Genomic DNA, 20,593 nt, shown 5'->3' on the forward strand with positions numbered 1-20,593 from the left:
GTCCCACGTGACCGCGAGCCAGCGGCGTGATTGGCTGCCGTCGTGTGGGGGGGGGGGTGCGGGAGGAGTGGGAGGGCGCTGAGGTGCCGCTGAGGTGGCGGTGTCGCTGTCGCTTTCGCTGTGGGTCGGAGCGCGATGCTCGGGCTGCTCTCCAGGGTGCTCGCCTTCTTCTGGAGGCGGGCAGAGGGCGAGGAGGGAGGCGACGTGTGGCGGGCGGGCGCAGGTAGAGAGGGGTTCCTGCAGGGCTGAGGGTTCCTGGGGCCGGGTGCGGGGCCTGTTGCGGGGGTGAGTGGGGCCGGGTCGGGGTCGGGGCCGGGCTGCTCAGGGAAGGGAGGCAGAGCGGGAACAGGAGCGGCTTGTTGCCTCCTAACCGCCTGGCAGCGTCCTGGCAGCTGCTTCACACTGTGTCCCCTCAGGTCTTTAACCACTGTTGCTGGTTAGAGCATGGAGCGAGGCCTGAAGGGTGCGTTGTGCCAGTTGGCGCTTAGGGCTTTCCTCTGTAATACCGTGTTTGTAAGTAAGGTCTCTTAACTCATTTCAAATGGGCTCTTACGTGGAGAAGATCATAGAATCATAGAATATCCTGAGTTGGAAGGGGCCCCATTAGGATCATGGAGTCCAACTTCTGGGTTATGTCCAATGCTCCTCACTTAAAATTGCATTTAGAAGAATTTACGGTGTTGATAGGTAGGTTGTTGAGAGAACACAAACATCAGCAAAAAAAAAAAAGTGTTAATACCTTTAAAGGATAAATTTAAGGCCTGAAGTCACTGGAAAAGTAACTTCAGCTTTCAGTTCTTCCCTCTAAGAGGATATAAAGACTTGAGGATAAAATCTTTTATCTAAGAAGTACAATTTTTGCTATGTTCCTTTACCTAATAGTCATAATGCAAGTTTTAAAAGTAAGCAAGAAAAGGTAAGCATCATTCCACATGTATGAATAAACAAAGCTACCTGAACATGTATTTCAACCTTTTCGTTTGTAAGTAGTTTTTGAAGGATGTACACTGCATCCTACTGCCAAAAATACTATAACCTCAATGCTTCGAGGCTTCAAAATGGTGTACAGTTAAGATGCTTCTAGTAAGGTTATATGTATTATGGGGGGGGGGGGGTACGGGGGACGGACAGTCAACAGGAAGGTTGTATGATGGAGTGGACTGCGCAACATGGAAAACTACTTACAATTTTTGTGCAGTACACACCCAGAAGTGAGTGTAAATGACTCAACCAAGAAGGAATATTTTTAAAACAAAATCTTTTAATTTTTTGTTCTACATTTAGAGCTAGACAAAAGTGCCTCTTGGTTTCTCACATGGATACCCAATTGTGAAATTCTTTTAAGTACTATATTACTATTAACTAGTTTTCTGAGTATTTTCATAGAAGCTCCCCCAGGAATGCTTGTTTCTAAGCTACAACCTTTATGAACTAGGTGCATCAAACTAGGGAGGACTGTGTTTCTTGTAGGGCTGGAGCCTCACAGATGTTTCATAAAATGATATTGGCTTTTAAACAAAGCATTGTGTTTAGATTTTAAAACCTTGTGCTTTGTGGCTGTAGGAATCTTTTATTTTTCATGCATACTGGCAGTACGTTTAGATTATAGGATAATACTAAATGTTTTGTGTTGGACCAGGTATATGGGGAGGCTTAACAAGGAGGAGCACTCTGGTGACTTAAATAGACATTTTGCTTACTGCAAGATTAACTACGATAAATGCAAACATGTCTTAACAAATGATGCTTTATTCAGACTACTAAAAAGTACTTCTTGCATACTTAGGTAAACAGAAAGCAAAACAAACTATTGTATTAATAGTCTTGGTTGTTAGTGTAGCTAATAATACCTTAGAACCGTAAAGCTGGGCTGAAGTATATTAGTTTAAGCCTGACACTGTAGTACAGTGCTGTTGAGGGAAAGTTTCTGTGATGTGTAAGTAGATACTGCTTCTAACCCAAAACACTTGAAAGTCGTGGGTTTCCAGAGGAACAGCACGTATCAGTTCAGAAGCATACTAATTATTATACAAACAGCTGTGATAAACTGATTTATATAGCATCATGCTTGTTTACTTTCCCTACTTCTTCAGTATAGAAAACTTAAATCTGTTGGATTCCTTATGCAAAGAATGCTGAGAACTGTTTATTTTGGTGTGGAAAATATTGAAAATTGCTGTTGGCCCAGAACTTTTGGGAAAAGTTGTTTAGCTGAATGTTGTTTAACTTTCTGTTAACAGTTGTTTTAACAACTGTTTAGTTGTTAGTTGTTTAGTTGTTTAACCTGAAAGGTTGTTGGTTTTTTTTAATACTAAGTTTTTCAAAGTATGTTTTCCATACAGCTCAAAGACAAACATCACTTGTACTTAATGAGCTTTCTTCTATAAGCCTGCAAGTTTCAAATGTGCAACTGTTTTGTAATTGCTGTTGGTATTTAAGTTGGGCAAGAGAATGATTTCTTGATTAAAAAGTAGTGGCACTACTTTTACTTCGTAGCATTCATTACGCGTTTAATGGTTCTTTGACCAAGTGATTTGCTTTTACACCAACACTTTTCCTGTAGGTGCAGGTCATGAAGCAAAAACCGTGCAAGGAGTGGTGACAAGATTTTGCCATGATTATGGGATGATCAATGACTTGATAATCTTCACAAAAGATGCTGTTTCAAATGGCATGCCACTGGCTGTTGGACAGGAAGTTATTGCTATTGTTGAAGAGGACAAAATATCAAGTGGCTTGAAGGCCATCAGGGTAAGAGGTGAATATAAATGGTAGTCTCACTTTCTCTGTAAATTAATTGAGACTGTATTGTGGAAGTTACTATAATTTCAGTCTCCTGAATGCTGAATGGTTTAAGAAGAAAAAAAAAAACTGCCAGCCTTTGACATACAGGGGATAAGTGGTTTTGGATTTAATGTATGCCATTTTTTTTAGCATATTATTCTTGTGCTCATGCTCTGAGTGTCAATCTGGGTGTAGTAAATATTATACTGTTGGTTGAGGTAAGTGCATCAGAGTTTTTTTTTTTTAATCAGACCTAACTCAAATCTGTATGTTAACTTTTGAGTTTGAGTCATATTTATGACATCGCTATGTGAATTGATAGGGAAATAAAACCAGTGTCTGTAAGCTTACTTTTTTGGAACAAAAGTGAACAAGAACACAAATGTCAGAATTTCTTATTGGAAAAATTCAGTAATCTAGTGCCACGGAGTTATAAAAAGGGATGTTTCAGTACCTCTTGATGCTTCATCTGTAAACCTACTTCAGGCTTGATGATCCATTGCTTCCAATTTTAATCTACTATAATTTTTTAAAATCAGCCTTAACTCAGATGCCTATGATAATCTAGCTTTCTTACACAGAGAAGCTGAGTCCAACAGCCCTTCTTTGTTTGGATCTTATGTAAACATAACTGCTGCTTCAAAGGCTGCCAGCCATGCAGAAGCAGTTGGTAACTGGGGGTACAGAACCAGCCTTCTTGGCTGGCATCTGCTTAGCTACGTTATGCTTTGAGTACAGAGCTGGGCCAGTGTGCTTCATCAGCAAACTCACCGTGAGCCAAAGCAAGTAAGTCTAGCTGGACTTGAGCTGGCTGCAGGGAGCCAGTCTCAATACAACTGCAATTTTGAAGTTAACTTTCCTTGTAAATGGATGTTTTATAATTAAGGATTTTAGGATCTCTTGCTTTTTATAAAGAATATAATCATCAGAGTAGCTTCAGGCATCATGTTGCAGGTAATAGGAAGTTGATGGTTAAACAAAGTATTCTATTTTTTTAGTAATCTTTATTAATAAAGTTCTTATACACAGGTTTAATGAGAGTAGAAGCTATCAGATTGAAGAACTCATCATTACTATTTACTTGCCTTTACTATGCTAAATTGACAAATGATGTAAATAATTAGGGAAAGGAGATCAAAATCTTGCACTGATTAGCATGTAGTGTTCTTGATGTCTCGTGCCTTCTTTCTGTGCGCTATCCTGATTTCGTAACTTCAGGGACATTTTGGTCAGTGTCCATTAATAACTGGCTGTCTTACGGAAGCCAGTTTGCATTATCTTGATGTGTACCACAACTCGCTTAGTGCCAAGTGGTGTATGTTTGTAGCAGGATGATTTACAGATCATAACTGAAACTGGTGGCATCTCTGTTGCAATGTACTGTATCGTTTTCTGAGCTTGTTTGTTGAACAACCCTGAAACTGTAAAGTTGTACAGTGTATTTTTTATTTCTCATTCTCACCTTCCCCAATCCTTAAAATCTGAGCATTTGACCCATCTATTTTAATTTCCCATGTGTCTGAATTCAAGCTAAAACAGTAAACTACTGAACATTTGGAATTCCACTTGATGTCATGTACATGTGCGGAGGCATCTGCAATGCATCTGTGACATGTAGAGCATGTAATTGCCAGCGTGCCTTGCTGCATAAAACATCTAATGTTCAGAAAAGGATGCATGTGGTGTCAGGCATGTGCTAGATGTGTATGTGAGCTTTATGTACATATGACCAAAAACGTAAGAATTTTAAAACTGCCTGTTCATGCTGCTTCTCTTTTGAAGAGCTGTGTGTATGGCCAGTAGAGCCTTCGTAAGGAAGGACCAAATACCGTCACAGGCTGCCTTGCGACTGATTGCATGAACAGTTCAGTACAACACAGCTCCGTTCCCTGTAGTAGTCTTCCTATCAGTGTGGCTTTGTGGATGTAGGAGAAGTGCAGGTGTGTGTTTGCCATCTGAAAGAGTTGCTTTCTGTAAAATACATGTTCCTGCAGATGGTAATCTAGAAAGATTTATTTTATTATCTTTCTCCCTTAATTTGCCTTGAATTTGAAGATCCCCTTCGGATTTAAAGCTCTAAGTTCCATCAGTCAGTGTAGCTGTTAATTCTAGGGAAAGACCTGTATCTACTTAACCTGTAAATGGGAAACCAGTGCAAAGATGCTGGATGGTGGCCAAAAGCCTTTTTTGTAATAACCATGCTTTTCAGTTGAACGTGATGATAATCATTCCATGAGATGAACGCTGGGGTAATGGGGAAGCCAAACTTTCTGGCTGCTCTAACGACTTGCACGTAAGTTCCTCCTATTTCTGTCATGGAAATAGCCTGGAGGCTGCTTTATTTATTAAAATAAATGAAATGTTCAGGATTTTTTCTTCTTTAGTGGCTGAACTGGCAGTAACTGTGCTGAGTCTGGTAAAATGTAGTTGGCTGAAAATGTGACCTCTCAAATAAAAGTAGATAGAAAATTAAAATGCTAGAAGACTAAGTGATTTGCATTTTACTGTGTGATGTTTGGGTGTTTAGATGCATTTTATGTATTAATGAGTTCTATAGATGATTGAGGAAATGCAGTAGAGTTACTTCAGTGGACTTTTTTCAAGCTCCGTTGCTGGTTTGATAATAACTAATGATATCAAACTATTTCTGAGATGTTTGCAGTTCATAACAAACCAGGTCTTTTTTAAACCTGAATTTAAGACATCTTTTTTTATAACATGATTTCAAGAAGACTTTAAATGTTTTCATGCGTACATTTTTCTCTGTTCTCTCCCCTCTTAATCAGAATAGCAACATGAACAATTCCTGAAGTAAAGATGTTTCAAATTAAAAATAGAACTATGTAAGACAACATCACATAGTAAAATGAACTCCAGTTACACGCAAAATTCTGGGTGAGTTTTTCCTTGGAAACCTGTTTCATTTTGCAACCAGTGCAGTTTTGCTGATTAAATGAGACTAAGGAAAGGAGAGTAATAAGGACAGAGCTTGATTGTAGGACCTAAAATGAAATACCACAAGAAATCTAATGAAAGATTTCTAAAATATTGCCAGCTCTAGTACTTATATTAAAAAATAAAAATAAAAACCTAGCATCTTGTAAGGTAACCTCATGTCCCTTCATTTTATATATTTTTAGTGGAATTCACAATCCAGTAAGCAAGGAGACAAAACTCATCTCTTCAAAGGATGCAGTAGTCTGTGAACTCTTGCAAATAAAAAGAAAAATGGTACAGCTGTTCTTTTCAGACATGAGAGGAAAAAATACATCCAGATTATTTTGAACAAGAATAATCATGACTGGAACGGACTTCCTACATAAGGATTTCAAGGTTCCCACTTCTGGTTGCAAGTTTCTGTCTTACTTGCTAATGTAGAATATTTAATTCCAGTAGGACAGCGCTGCTCTCCCTTCTTTAAAGGCCTTGTTTAAGTACTTGGATAAAAACCCAGACTTGTTCTGTACTCTGTATTAAAGCTTGATTCATTTTCTGTATAGTGGCACAAAGTTGAGATGTGTTGAGAATGTTGCTCAAAGCAGCCAAATAGCATTTCAGTCCATTTTTTCTGGGCACAGGAAAATTAGATTATTTTTAATCTCATAGGCAGAGGGGAAAAAAAAAAGCTTCCTGAGAAGTGTAATCATTAAACAGGATTGGTGTGCAAATACCATTTCATATAACATCATCTTCTAAAAGTCTGAGCTCTCCCAGGCTTTCTATGTTATAGAAAGAAGGCCATTTTGAGCTAGAACCAGGAACAATTTCTCTGGAAGAGGAAAACGGAGATGGAGAAGAAGGAATAAAACTTACATTGGGATGTTTCATATATTTTCATGTGTTGAAAGCATTTCTGTAAGTGTGCAAGTTATTTTGACGCACAACTCTGTATGTAGCTTACACTAAACGTAAATACAGTAGTCTTACGTGGATCGGTGTTCAGACTTTATCCATATGAACCCATATAAATTGTTTAGGGAAGAGCTTGATATTCAGATCTTCTTGGTGAGTATTAAGATCTCTTTCAGACTGGAGCAAAATGTGCTTTTTTTTTTAAGTGGTTTTTTGATGTCATTAAAAAGAGTACTAAGAAAGAATAGTTGTTTAAATGCAGTATAGCAGTATTGACTGTAAAATACGTAGTTGTATCCTTAAACTGTTTGCAAACTGGAGTAGAGATGGGGCGCTGAGCAACCTGATATAGCAGGTGGCATCCCTGTCTGTGTCAGGGGGGTTGGAACTGGATCATCTTGAAGGTCCCTTCCAGGCCAAGCCGTTCTGATTCTGTGGTGACTTTACTCAGGTGGGCAGCTGAGCTCCACCACAATGGCTCTGTCACTCCAAAGGGAAAGGACTGACTGCAGCCCCCATTCTCCTGTGCTGCTGGGGGGGAGGAGGTGGAAGAGGGTGGATTGGGGAAAGGTGTTTTCAGTTTTTCTGTGTTTCTCACTTCTCTAGCTTGCTAGTAATAGGCAATAAATTTCTCTAATCTCCCTACTCTGAATCTGTTTTGCCCATCACGATAATTGTTGAGTGATCTCCCTGTCCTTACCTCAACCTTTGAGCCCGTTGCATCGTATTTTCTCCCCCGTTCCTTTGAGTTGAGTGAGAGAGTAGCTGTGGTGAAGCTCAGCTGCCCAGCTGAAGTAAAACCACCACAGTCAGCATCTGGGTTATGATCTGTATGATCGAGACAAAGCAGTTAATACTCAGTCTATTCTTGCTTCATAATGTACTTGTTCTTGGTAAAATTTGTCTCCAAAAAGTGCACTATACAAATGTAGTAACAGCATGTAGCAAGTGTAAAATGCCTTTTAATATTTATGAAAAGTGTGGGTATAGGACCTATTTTCATCTCTGCGCATATGTTGATCTGTTAAAGGAAGATGACATTACACGGACTCTTCTGTTGGGGTGACTTTTTTCACATTATACATTAAGAAAGTACTTTCTAGTTCTGAGTGTCTAATCTTCGTATAGAAGTGAAAACACTACAGCTATATTTTTCTTTTCCATCCAGTTTGGGTTGATTTTGTTCTGGTTACTTTTACCTGCATTATGCTAGGTTTCCTATCAGCTTCTTTATTCTGTTTGTTAATTTGTAGGTGCTTTCTGAAATAAGCTTTCGTGGAACACCACCTTAAAAAGACGAGAATATTATTGGCTGTGTTAACTTAATGATCTGATATGTACGCTTGCACTACATATGTATCATTCATTGAAGAAGTTGTCCACAGGCATTTCATTCAATTTGTTTACTCACCGCAGAGATACCTTGCATACTTTCGTAATGCTTTTGTCCATCCTAATCCTCATTACCCTTATAAAAGAACTGGTGATCTCCTTTCTTTTGCTCTGTTGCACAGTGCAGTTTCTCTGCGTACTATACAGAGTCAGCAGTTCTTGTGTAACAGCTGAGTGCGTCTGTGTGGTGGCATTGGCATTGTTACTGGTTCCATCAGCGCTTCTAGGGAGCGAGGAAACTGAATAATAAGCATTTGAGATGTAGAGCCAGGACCCCTGACCCCATGATGGTAGTGGCCCTACAGAAGCAAGGAAGACTATTCACAGTTCTAGGAAATGTTAGTGTGCTTATATTGAGTAATTAACAGCAGAGCTCCTATTATCCTTGCCCCCAACATAACCATGCAGGGCTAAAAGGGTTTGTAAACATTGATAATCTGTGGCTTGGGTTCTGCAAAGGCCTGCTTAAGCAATTAAACTTACTTTTGAGGTGCTGATATGGAGAGCATTTAAGAAGCAGATGTTTCTTTTCAATTTCAATGATTAAAGAATGACTGAGGGACGGTCTAAAATGCTTAAGGTGTTGATAAATGGCATTTTGACAACGTGTATTTTTTTATTGCTTTCTGAAATAACGATGTTCTAGATCCGCTTGTGTACAGTCAAGTTGCAGGGTTGAGGATGCAGTTCCTCTTACCAATATTAAGAAAACTCTTAACAGTAGACCTAACACAGAAGAGGCGTGACAAACATTTGGCAAATCAATATTTAACTATTTTACTGACTACCACTGAAGCATGCAGCAGACTTCTTAAAGGGGGAAGTTCCTTGCTGTTTACTACACGCTCTTTTCTACAAAAACAAGCAGCTGTGGTGAGTATAGAATTGTCTAATAAGATCGACTTCCAGCAGCAGTTGGAATTCTGAGGATTATAATAAAATTTGTTTAACTGTCTGCTTTATAAAATAAGCACATGCTTGTGAGTGTCAGCTGTGTATGTTTTTTTTCTTTTTATTGTATTAATAGGTAGATGCAGTCCAGACTACATGGGGAAGCTACAGTACCGCTTGTAATGCTTCTGAACAACATGTGAAAATATTAATTGGCAATATTACTTCTCTCTGTAAGGATGGTGGCTACATTAATCAGAATACTCATTTCACAATGGAAGATGTCTGTGAAGGTGTGTAGAGGCTTTATTGTTTGTTCTTCCTTAATTTTCTGTTAATCTGAAGCACGTAGACCGCATCCCAAAGAAGCTGTGATAGTGTGTGTAGTGAAACAAATAAGGGGAGTTGGGTGAAGAAAGCTTCATCTTCATTCTCACTGAGCATGATGTACTTGCAGTCCTGGTGTATACAAGTGTGCTTTCCACTGGCATCACTTGCATAGTTTGTCGGAACCTGCTCGGGATTTGAAGAACTAAAAAGAGAAGCCTCAACTCATTGGATCTAAATAATGCATTGTTCTGGCTGGTCACATTGTTTAACTTCATTTAGTTCTGTATGGGAGTAACGCAAATGAAATCAGTAGCAATTAACATGAAATGTTCTGTTTCACATAGGTTTCAAGCCTTGGGTAGGTGACTTGGTGCAAGCACAATATTTTATTAAACCAACAACATGGAGCAGTGAAGCAGTTGCTGTAAAGCCTTTGAGATATAAGCGAGTGGATAAGGTAAACATTCAGCATGTTGTTTTCCATGGAATTATAGGATGGCTCAGGTTGAAAGGGACCTTAAAGATCCTCTGGTCCACCCCCCTGCCATGAGCAGGGATGCCACCTACTACATGAAGGTTTTTGACAAGGGGAATCTTGCATGAAGTTGTGGAGTTTGTGGGTACTTTTAGGATTGCTACTATTGGTACATCCTGTTCAAGATGTGTTGCATAAAAGATACCAATTCATTGCTGGTTTAGAAATAATCCTATATGTGAAGGCTTTTTGAAAATTTAGGCACGTTCTGGGTAGAACAGGTTGATTAACATACTGGCTGTTGATTCTGAATTCGGGTGCTTACTGTTTTAGTTATGTTGAAAATTCACACATCCCTACTGCAGCCAAACTTTTAAAGAAGTGAGGACTGGAATTTATGTTAAACTTGTCCAAGTATTGTGGCTTTGAAACAGTAATTGTCCCTTTTTTATTTTACTGAAAATACTCATGCCCTCTAGTAATAGTGATCTCCATGACTTACTGTATTTAGCTTAACTTTATATAGAGAATAGTATCTGTTTGTCAAGCATAGGAAGAGGAGGAAAAGAAAATTCCTCCTGTTGTGACTGCTAGTACTGAAGTCTTCCAACTTACCTAATTTGTATGATGGGTATCATGATTAAGTCAAACGTAGCACATGAAACTAGAACCTAATGCTTGAAGTGCTTCTGTCTCTTTACATTTTTAAATCTATAGACAAGCACAGTGATTCTAGGTTAAGGCTGTATGTTTGTCTGTTATAAATAATTCAAATTTCAGATTGTTGCTCTGTTAACGCGAGCATGACTTGCATGGAAAACTAAGCAATGATAGTATGTCACTTAGATTAAGCAGGTAATACCAAGTAACACTGAATAACAACCTGTTACAGGTTCGCATTTCCAGCATCTGTGGAAGAAACGGTACTGTGGATGAGAATATATTTTTCACTTTGGATTCGATGAGACTTCCTTATGGCTATTCACCTCGTGTTCATGATCTAGTGAATGTGATTGTGGTGGAGAGCAATCAGTCATTTTATGTTTGGAGAGCTCTCTGCTTGGCTCCAGTCGACCAGAAGGGGTAAAATTTATTATTTTCTTCTTTCCACTTGCTAATGAGTAGGGATAGATTGCAGTTTGCAGTTTAAATTTTCTTGCATCTATTAAGCAAGAGATACTGTGGTTTGGATTTTTGACTAGTTGTCTAGAAGACATGATGATGGGAAGATCAGAGTGTTATGTTTTAGCCCTGGCTCTTTCTCCTTCCTTTGCAGAAGGTGGAGGCATCTGTGCTTACTAAAGGAGTAAAACCAGTAGCAGCTGTGCTCAGAATACAGCTAGGCAAGGATGAAATTTTGCACAGTTGAGTTAGAGTAATGCCAAGTTCCAGTAATTTGTGTTGTTTTTCTAGTGACGACTTTACTGTTTGAAACCTATTTTCAGTGGAACTGATGTGGAAATAAAAGTAGTTTAGTATGGGAAGAAGCACAATCTTATGAAATAATCCCCTACGGAAATGCTGAATAGGAAGTAACTATTCAGTAGCAGTTCTGCAGGACAGATCTGTAGCTGGACTCGTGAGTTCCAGTCAGCACTCAGTGCTGACAAGGCTCTGGTGGGATTGCTCAGCCTGATTATGCCAGCCAGAAATAGGCAGTGGATCAATGGGAGAGTCGAAACGAGAGTAAGACAGACCTTTCTATACCTCAAAAACATCATGTATGGGACAGTTTGCTTTGTTCCTCTCTAGGGAAGATGGCGAAGGGCAGTACATCCATCTTCAAAGGACCTGTGAAGAATGGAATAAGCTGTTAGTTCTCACTGGAAACAATGGATATAGTAGGCTTACCTTGTACCTAGGTAGAGCTGGAAGTGTTTGCATCACTTTGTATGACAGTACAATTTGTTTGGTTGAGCTTATTAGTGATGGATTTTATATTCAAAAATATTATAAAAGTAGATACTAGGGTTGATTTCTCAGTTTTCATGTATTTTCTTGCATCAAAAATGAGCCAGGGTAAGCTGCAATGGGAGACATCTAGTGGACTTTGAGAGTAAACTCTGTATCTAATAAAGAGCAGCTGTGATAATTTTCTACTTTATTGCATTAGGTGACTAAGGTACTCACTGAGGGTATATAAATACCGGAGAAACGATTAAACCAAGGGCCATTTTAATTAACTGAATACTTTCTTAATTGTAGAGCAGAAATGATTTTGAAAAAGGCTTGCTGGTAGCTGACATTGACCATTGAGAGCTACAGTTGCTGTCTGACAGGAAGGAGCATGTGGCTCTGATCTTGTAGGCTTTTTTCATCACTAATGTGTATAACAGTAGTGTTTAATGTTATTTTTTGTTTTTTTCAGCTTTTTAAACTCTTTTTTTCAGTATACTTGTAGACTGTTGCAGCAGGCAGAAGGCCTAAGTGGTTAGGGTATGTGTTCAAAAAGGTTTGAAGGCTAGTCAATTTCCTCTATCAAGCTCTGCTGCTCAGCAAGGCTCTTGCTAAGCATCCTGGTCTCTCTTGTGTCTTGGTTCAGATCCCAGAGAGATCCGCAGTGGCTTCAGTCACCATTTGGATTTGGTTCAGCTCTTCAAGAAAGACCAGCTAGCTTCTTAATCACTTTTATCTTATACTCAGAGTTTCAGAGTTCAGTTTATTGTGCTGTTAAAAACAAGCCTTTCATCAACTTGTTGCTTCAGCTAGTAAAGGTAACATAATGGTTTTGGAAGTAAAACTAGCTGAGAAAGCAAAGCCTCTCCCCTGCTTCTTCATAAACATTGTGACTGTTCTATGCTGTAGTCATTCTTAAAGATACTTCCTGAGTGAGTGTGCTGAATCAGAGATGCTTCCTGAGTTAGTTTTAAAATCACTACCTTAAATTGAATCACTACATAAAATTCAATCTTTTTACAGACAATCTCCCTGCAACCCAGTTGATCTGGATGACTCGTATGAAAACTTAATGAGAAACAAAGGAGGGCTGGAAGTATCAAGAACAACTGATTTTGGAACTCTGAAGCAGGGGGAATCTAGAAGCATGACTGTTTGGATAGAGTAAGCCCTTCTGGTTGTTATGAGCTTTCTTCCTTTCCACCCCTCCATAATCCGTAAACTTGTCTTTCATACAGAAGCCTTTCATAGTTAAATATTGTTGTTTACAGCCTTCAAGTAATCCACTGCAGTGTTTTTTTCCAGCAGGGCAGCTGAGCTCCACCACAGCTGCTCTCTCACTCCCCCTACTCAAAGGAAAAAGGGGAGAAAATACTGGCTCATGAGTTGAGATAAGGACAGGGAGTTCACTTAGCAAGTATTGTCAGGGGCAAAACAGACTCAGCATAGAGAAATTAGTGTAATTTATTGCCTATCGCTAGCAAACTAGAGCAGTGAGAAACTAAGAGCAAACCAAAAACACCTTCTCCCCCTGTCCACCCTCTTCTACCTCCTCCCCCCAAGCAGCACAGGAGAATGGGGACTGGGGGCTGTGGTCAGTCCCTGGTGGTTTGTCTCCGCTTCTCCTTCTCAGTCACTCTCTGCCCCTGCTCCATGTGGGGTCCCTCCCACGGGATGCCGTCCTTCCCGAAACTGAGCCTGCGGGGGCTGCCCACAGGCAGCAGCTCTTCAAGAATGCTCCAATTGGGTCCATACCACAGGGTCCATCTGTCACGAGCAAACTGCTCCAGTACAGGTCCCCCACGGGCGGCAGCTCCCCCCAGACCCCCTGCTCCTGCGTGGGCTCCTCTCCACAGGCTGCAGCTCCGGCCCAGGGCCTGCTCCTGCGGGGGCTCTCCACGGGCCGCAGCCTCCTCCAGGCCACATCCACCTGCTCCACCGGGGGCTCCTCCACGGGCTGCAGTGTGGAGATCTGCTCCATGTGGGACCCATGGGCTGCAGGGGGACAGCCTGCTCCACCAGGGGCCTCTCTACAGGCCTCAGGGGAACTGCTGCTGCGTGCCTGGAGCGCCTCTTGCCCTCCTTCTGCACTGACCTTGGGGTCTGCAGGGCTGGTTCTCACTCCTCACTGTCCCAGCTGTTGTTGCCCAGCAGTCGTTCTTGAATCTGCTCTCACAGAGGCCCAGCCAATTCTGTAATTCTGTGCTCGCTGGCTTGGCTGTGGCCAGCGGTGTGTCCCCTTTGGAGCCGTCTGGAGCTGGCAATGATCTAACATGTGGCAGCTGCTGGGCTCTGCTCAGAGGGGCCACCCCTGCAGCCCCCTCCCCCCACTACCAGTACTTTACCACATAAAGCCAATATGTCCCCAGATAGTGGGGTTTTGAAGAGGTTTTCGTATTGGATTTAGTGATGACAGGATAGTCTTATTGAGCCTCTGTCTTATAGATAGTTCTCCAAGACTACCCAGTCATAAGTTTCTTCTCAATCCTCAAACTGTTTCCTTTCTGAAATGAGGATCAATGTAAATGCTTTTGCTTGTGTGTTCAGTTTAAAATGCAGATACGCTGCGTTCCTCAGTCTTAGAACAAAACTGTTGTATACTTGCATATTAAAAGCAGACCAGACTTTTCTTTTTTTCCTAAACTTGCATGCTGGTGTACTATGTTGGTGCATCCTTGGATTTTGGTGGGGTTTTGTTCAAATCTGTACATAGATGCTGAAATGGAGTCCAACCTGAATACCACCTATTTGTTGCTGTGCGTTTTTTTCCTAAAAGTTTGTTACCCTGTGTTTGGAGAAGAAAAAGAAAAGCTCTTGCTTTTCTCATACACGGTACTTCTGTATGCATGTTGCTGGTTCTTTTGCTGTACTTTGTAGGGTGGTTGATAGACCTAAAAATAATAAAATTTAGCAGAGGTTCTAGGCCTCTAGCAGCAGTGTGATTTCTCTCCAGTAGTGGTTATGAAATAATGGTAACCTGACCCAACTACAAACGGTTGTATTTAACTACAGGTAGAATTAAGCTTGCAGAGATGACTACTAACTGTGCATTTAATTACGTAATTACATAACTATTTCTAGGAATAAAGGGAGTGTACCACAGTCCTTAATCAGCTGCAGATTAGCTGGATGGGTGAAAGACAAGCAATTCAGTTTTCATATTCCTCAAAAATGCCAGGACAGTCCATCAGCGCATCTGTCATCTTTTGCAATAAATCAAGAAAATGTTTCAAAAGCTGCAGTTAATTTCTGTAATGGCAGTGGAGGAACAACACATGAGTCACTGAATAATGCATGCGTTATGAAGAATGGAGTCATTTCAGGTACAGTGAATTATTACCATTTGAATTCTGAATGTTAACTCATGAGAAGACCCATAGGTTTGTTTGAAAAGGCTTGCCTGTGCTAGCCATAACAATCCTGATAAAAGAATTTGTTTCCTACAGATAGAAACAATCCTCAGGAAAGAAATTTATCAAAGACAAAAGAAAACGTTTCCCTGGTAAAAGATGAGAATCTCTATAATGGTGAAAAAGAGCAAAGAGAAGATGTCGAGCAGCCAGTAAATCACACTAACATTACTGGAGAAGTTGTCATACCACCAGGTGGAAAAACATTTGTAGTGATCATATGCACAGCTGTGTAAGTATTTCTTTGTTCTCACTGGTATGATGGAAACAAATCGTAAAAACTGACTTAATACTTCCTTATTCTGGGAACTTTTTGTGTGTGTGTGTACATTAAAGGCAGCCAGTATCTGTTAGCAAATGATGTAGAAATCTATACTGGAGCTCGAAGTGGTTGGCATTTTAACACTTCGTTCTGATGTTTTTCAAAAGAAAAGATGGTAGTAAATGAAGAAATACAGTGGGAATGGGTAGTTTATGGAAAAAGGCAGTAAGGTAAAGGTAATGTCTACAGTTGGTTATATTCTGTTTGGGAAGTCAGTTGCTCTATGAACACTAGAGCTAATGTAGTTTTCCAGGGGATTTCTGTGTGTTGTATGATGTTTCTTCTGGTTTTACCACTGTGAAGTTGTATTCACATTGCTCTATGTCCAAATCTCAAACTTCCCTGTACTGTGATATTAAGTGCAAGTTATCTGTGCCTGGGGGGGGAGGGGAAAAAGCTTTATTCCTTGAAGGTCTAATTCATAGAGGTTTGCAAATACTTTTTAAAAAAAATAGAAAATCACCTTGTAAATGGAAGTACTTTGCTGTACAGAATATTTCATGGAACTGGCTAAGAATAGTAAGTTGTGGTTTTGTGAGCTCTTTCAGAACTCAGGAAGGAACCTTTTGCTGGAAAGCTTACTTTCATGTATTTTTTCAGTTACTTTTGTTGTAGATCTACAAAATGTGTACCACCACCATCAATTTTTATTATCATAATTTCCAAGTTGAACAGGGAAAACAAAGTCAAATTGTTTCATTCATCAAAATGGTAATACATGAACTTACCGGCTACTTCTGTTAACCCCTGCCTTACGATTTTAAAATGGTAGCAATTTTCCTAGGGTGATATAGTTGCAGTTTGGAAGGTAAGCTGCCAGCATGGCACGTCTTTATGGACAGAGATGTGTAGAAAGAGCAATTTATATTTCACTGTAGATCTGTAAATGCCACAAAGCCTGGGTGAGGACCTTCTAACAATCCCCACAACTCTCCATGGGAGAGTACAGCGTGAAGGTAGCAAGTGCTTGCTGGCCACTTAAGGGACCATAGGGACTGAAAATTTAGACTGTAAATTTGGACGGTTTGGTGTTTGCGCTGGATTTGTGTATCAGGGAGAAAACAGGCTACGGCTTTAACCTGAGTAGGTAGTGTTAGTTGGCATGAAAAAGTGGCACTCCTGCCAAAGAGAGAGTAAGCTGGAATCCTTCTGGATTTCAGACACACAGTAACAGTATTAGACTGTGTAGTTGGTGCTAAGGAGAGAATTTGGCTCTAGATAGTGCTGCGAAGAGTTTGTTAACGGATTTTGGAGTAGATGGTGTGCATGAAGGGTCTTAAGTTCCTTAGAACTGGATCTGAAGAAACAATTCCCTCTGACCTTTTTTTCCTCTGTCACTCCCCAGGCCCCACTTACAGATACAAAGTGCATTTTTTTCAGAAGATGAAGATCTTGCCTGCTTTCTCCACTTGATGTGTTTGCAGTTAGGACTCAGTTCTGAGTAGCCTTAAGCAAGGCAGAGCGAAAGCTGTTGCTGCACACTGGGGGGGGGAGATATGCTGTAGGTTCCTCCACTGGAAATGTTCGGCTCATCGTTTTCAGGAGCAGTAATTACAAGACATTCCTTGTGATGGGAGTATTAATTCTGTACCTGGTATGTTGAGGAGAGGGATGCTGTTCCTTACGCAAGCTTTTGATGAAATTGGGGTTTAAAATTTTTAAAATTTTTCATTGTATAACATGATACCTGGACTGAACTCATAGGGAGTGAGTGTAAGGAATTGCCCCAAGTTAGCAGCTCTCTTGTTACTGAAATGACAACATACAGTTTTACTAAAAAATGTAATTATGGCTGAGGAAGAGACAATGTGATGGTTTTAAGAACTTAACTTTTGCTTGCTTGAAGAAATCCTGGATACAGTAAAGAACTCCTGTTGCTTGGTTTTTCTGATTTTACTATTGGACGCTATATTGAAACCACAGTAACAAATGAAGCAGAACTACTAATAGCACCTGTGGAACCATTTTCTTCAAGAAAGCTTAAAATTACTTCAGTACCCCAGCAAAGGACGACAACAGTGGTTGCCCCTAAATGCAAAAGGTACTATGAGTTAGGGGGGCAGGGAATAATATTTGTCTTATCTTGTGTTTAGTATTGCTATATCTGTTTTGTAATGCTGACAAATGTCAAACAAGAAGCATTTGTGCATATTTATATCGGTATGTTGTAAACATGTTAATTTCAGATTTTACTGACAGGGTTTTTTAGTAGTGAACTGCTTGATTTTTTTTTTTGTAGTCTGTTCATACAGAAGCTTCCTACTATATAATGTGATTTTTTTTATTTTAAATTAGATTGCTATGTAAGTGTCCTACAAGTAACAGTTATTTCAGATTTTTTTCTTAATCATTTTCTAAGCAAGTTAGCTTCTGAACTCCTCAAGCAACCTGAAATCTGTATTAGTTGATGTTTTTCCTACCTTTATTTCAGAAGTCTTCTTCTAGATAAACTTCTGTAATACTTAAGAGTATTTGCTTAGTTATAACAGTATTGCTAAATGGAGAAGAGGATAAAAGCAGGCTTTTTTTTTTTAAGTAATGAGTAATTGGAACACGTACCTTTCGTCCAAATGTAGAAAACTTATGATTATCACCTTGAAGAAATCTGTTTTGTTGCATGTGGTTTCCTGTAGCCTTGAGGATGTGGTATATTAATTTGCTGTCCTTCAAATAAAAAAAAAATACTGAATGATTCGACACGCTCTTGTTTCAGAAATAGCAGAAAGCTTCCAAGCTTCCTCCCGCATTATACCATACCAAATGAGTTAAGAAGATGTGTGGAGCAGAAGTTAGACGTACTGACCTTTCAGCCTCTCCTAGCAGAGGTATGCAAGTGTAGGTTTATATAAGAAAATATATTTTACGTGTGTCTGTTCAAGCTGACCTTAATTTATCAAAAATTTGTAGCCCTTAGCGTAATAGAAGCTGATACAATGCTGTTATCAAGTAGACTAAGACTGCAGTCTGTGTCCTGTAACTTACACTGGTTTCAGTGTGTCACAGAATTCAAGCTTAGAAGAAAGCAAAATGGTAAATGTGAAAAACTGAAAAGGGAGTTAGATTATACCGGGGAGGGATATTACAGTAGGTGAAAAAGATTCCTCCTCACTTCTCCTTTGTAGGCATCATTGGAAAGGGGTTTCAGGGGGTTGGAACAGTAGTCCAGCAGTTGTTTCATAGGAAATGAAAGCAGAAGTTCTTAGGCTTATTGCAGTAACAGAGGATTCTTTTCTGCTTGTTCAAAACCTCTTTTTAAATCCTCAAATGTACAGCTAGTTCAATTTCTTCCCATGAGTACAGCAGTTCTAAAATACATTTAAGGAAAAAAAAGCAAATCTAAAGTTTGTTTGTTGTTGTTGTTTTTTAAAAAAAAAAAAAGGCAAACCTAAAGTTTAGTAAAAAATATTAGTTATTCTTCAGAAACTGTCCTGATTTCTGGTAGAGCACTGCTGGTGGTCTCTTCCCTATTTTTTTTCCCCTCCAACTTTCTAAGGACTTACCTGGGGCAGATATTTAGGTAAAACGTGCTGTTTGCCTTCTAAACAGCGTACAAAACACCCTGAAGTCATTGACATATGGTAGTGTGCTAGAGATACTGTCTAGAGAAAAAAGTAGTATTTGAAATAATTTTGTACTGAAAGCCTGCTGGTAATGGTAACTTCTTTTTAACAGTATCTTAAGTTCCATCTAATGTTGGTGACTGTTGTGAAGTCTGCACCAGAAAGCACTGCTCATTCAAATAATGTTTGAGAGAAAATATATCTAACTGAAAGCATTCTTTGCCGCCAGTCATGGTTTAGAGAGAGGTTTGTGCTGTTGGTGAACACGTCTTCAGTGAGAGTGCGTTAAGCTGTGAAGGGGAAAGTTCAGGTTCTTTCAGCTTGACGTAAGCTGTATGACCATCAGACAGGGCAGAGACCGATGTGACTCCGTCTTTACCCATCTCTGGCCAGCGTACTTGAATTTTTAAGCTTTCTGAGACTGGTGAACATATAATTCAATTTCTAAACTGCCCCTGAATTCAGGTGTAGAAATGCCCATTTTAGTTAGGGGAGACATGGTTAATGCTTTAGCTGACTGGCTGTTTTATCTGAGCTCCAGAGATACACAATTCTGCATTGACTGTTGTGGGAGTTTAGCTTAGTGTATTAAGATGCTGTATTTAGTCACCTTAATTGGCAGCCTGGTTGCTCTGCAGTCTAACTTGAACTGTTTCACGTAATACTAAGGTTGGTGGGGTCTGTATCTCAGCATAGAAATTGCAACTGTAATGTGTACTGTTCTGCTTTCCAGGGTCTTAATATAAATAATTACAAAGCAAAATTTTCTACTCTCTTGTGGCTTGAAGAGATCTATGCAGAAATGGAGATAAAAGATTTTAGCATGAGTGGCATTACGTTGAAAAGGAATGGGAACTTTTTAGTGTTAGAAGTGCCAGGAGTGGAAGAAGGCAGACCTCACCTGAATACAGGTAGTGACTGATGTGAGATAAAGCTTGTTGATCTGTATTTTTAGTGCAGTGCAAACTCCATTGCATTGTCATATGCTTAAGGAAGTCTTTCACGTATTTGAACACAAAATAATTAATCTAGGCTCCTGTACAGGTGAACTGCACTGTTAATGCCTAAGTCTTACAGTGGCTGCTATCTGAAGAAGCATTACATGTCTGTTCCTAGGAGCCTTCTCATATTTTTAGACTTAGGTACAAAAATGGAGGAAGTTTTCCACAAAAACACTGTGCAATGTTTATTTTTGCAATAGGTGTATCAAAACTGGGAAAGTAATTATGAATTAAATATTATGATACACAGGATTCAGTTTTCAGAAGGTGTTGAAGGTCTGGCATCAATATTAGGTGACTTTTAAAATGTGATCTGAACTGGTATGTGCAGTTGTATAACTAGTGCCTTCTGAGGTACTCGTGGATCCAGCTACTTTGCTGAAGTTAGTTAGCATCCATCATCCTGCAAATTCCAATCTTAACCATGCAAAAGGGGAACAAACGAAGTGCTGCGGTGATAATTTTACTATTCCTTGTAACAATGTTGTCTTTTGTCAATTAGGTGATAAGGTGATACTGAAAAGTCAAGTCTACTCTGAGCATGTAATAGAGTACGTTGCCTATATTACCGAGGTAAGCGAGGTGTGTTTTCTGTTGAAAATACGGTAGTCTGCAGGATTCAGAGGGGAAGCCAGCACAAGTCATGGAGCTTAACCTGTTTTGGGAAAGCTAGATTTTTA

At 39.7% G+C, this 20,593-nt stretch overlaps 1 protein-coding gene across 5 annotated transcripts in view; it reads left to right on the forward strand.

Annotated features, from left to right (window-relative positions):
* The first annotated feature begins 73 nt into the window (after window positions 1–73).
* The window catches only part of MOV10L1 (Mov10 like RNA helicase 1), a 40,258-nt gene continuing 19,738 nt past the window's right edge, over window positions 74–20,593 (forward strand). For 4 of the 5 annotated variants that reach the window (XM_083809274.1, XM_083809272.1, XM_083809270.1 and 1 more), the window contains exons 1-12: window positions 74–223; window positions 2,564–2,751; window positions 9,056–9,212; window positions 9,594–9,706; window positions 10,617–10,807; window positions 12,644–12,784; window positions 14,702–14,943; window positions 15,067–15,262; window positions 17,199–17,393; window positions 18,066–18,177; window positions 19,646–19,823; window positions 20,416–20,486. In XM_083809274.1, coding sequence (XP_083665400.1) covers window positions 136–223; window positions 2,564–2,751; window positions 9,056–9,212; window positions 9,594–9,706; window positions 10,617–10,807; window positions 12,644–12,784; window positions 14,702–14,943; window positions 15,067–15,262; window positions 17,199–17,393; window positions 18,066–18,177; window positions 19,646–19,823; window positions 20,416–20,486 — 1,872 coding nt within the window. In that variant the 5' untranslated portion in view covers window positions 74–135. Of the gene's footprint in view, window positions 224–2,563; window positions 2,752–5,570; window positions 5,680–5,924; window positions 8,902–9,055; window positions 9,213–9,593; window positions 9,707–10,616; window positions 10,808–12,643; window positions 12,785–14,701; window positions 14,944–15,066; window positions 15,263–17,198; window positions 17,394–18,065; window positions 18,178–19,645; window positions 19,824–20,415; window positions 20,487–20,593 lie in introns of those variants that run through there. The other variant, XM_083809273.1, reaches the window with a different exon arrangement.

This window comes from Anser anser, assembly GCF_964211835.1.
Source record: "Anser anser genome assembly, chromosome: 1".
NCBI classification, from domain to species: domain Eukaryota; kingdom Metazoa; phylum Chordata; class Aves; order Anseriformes; family Anatidae; genus Anser; species Anser anser.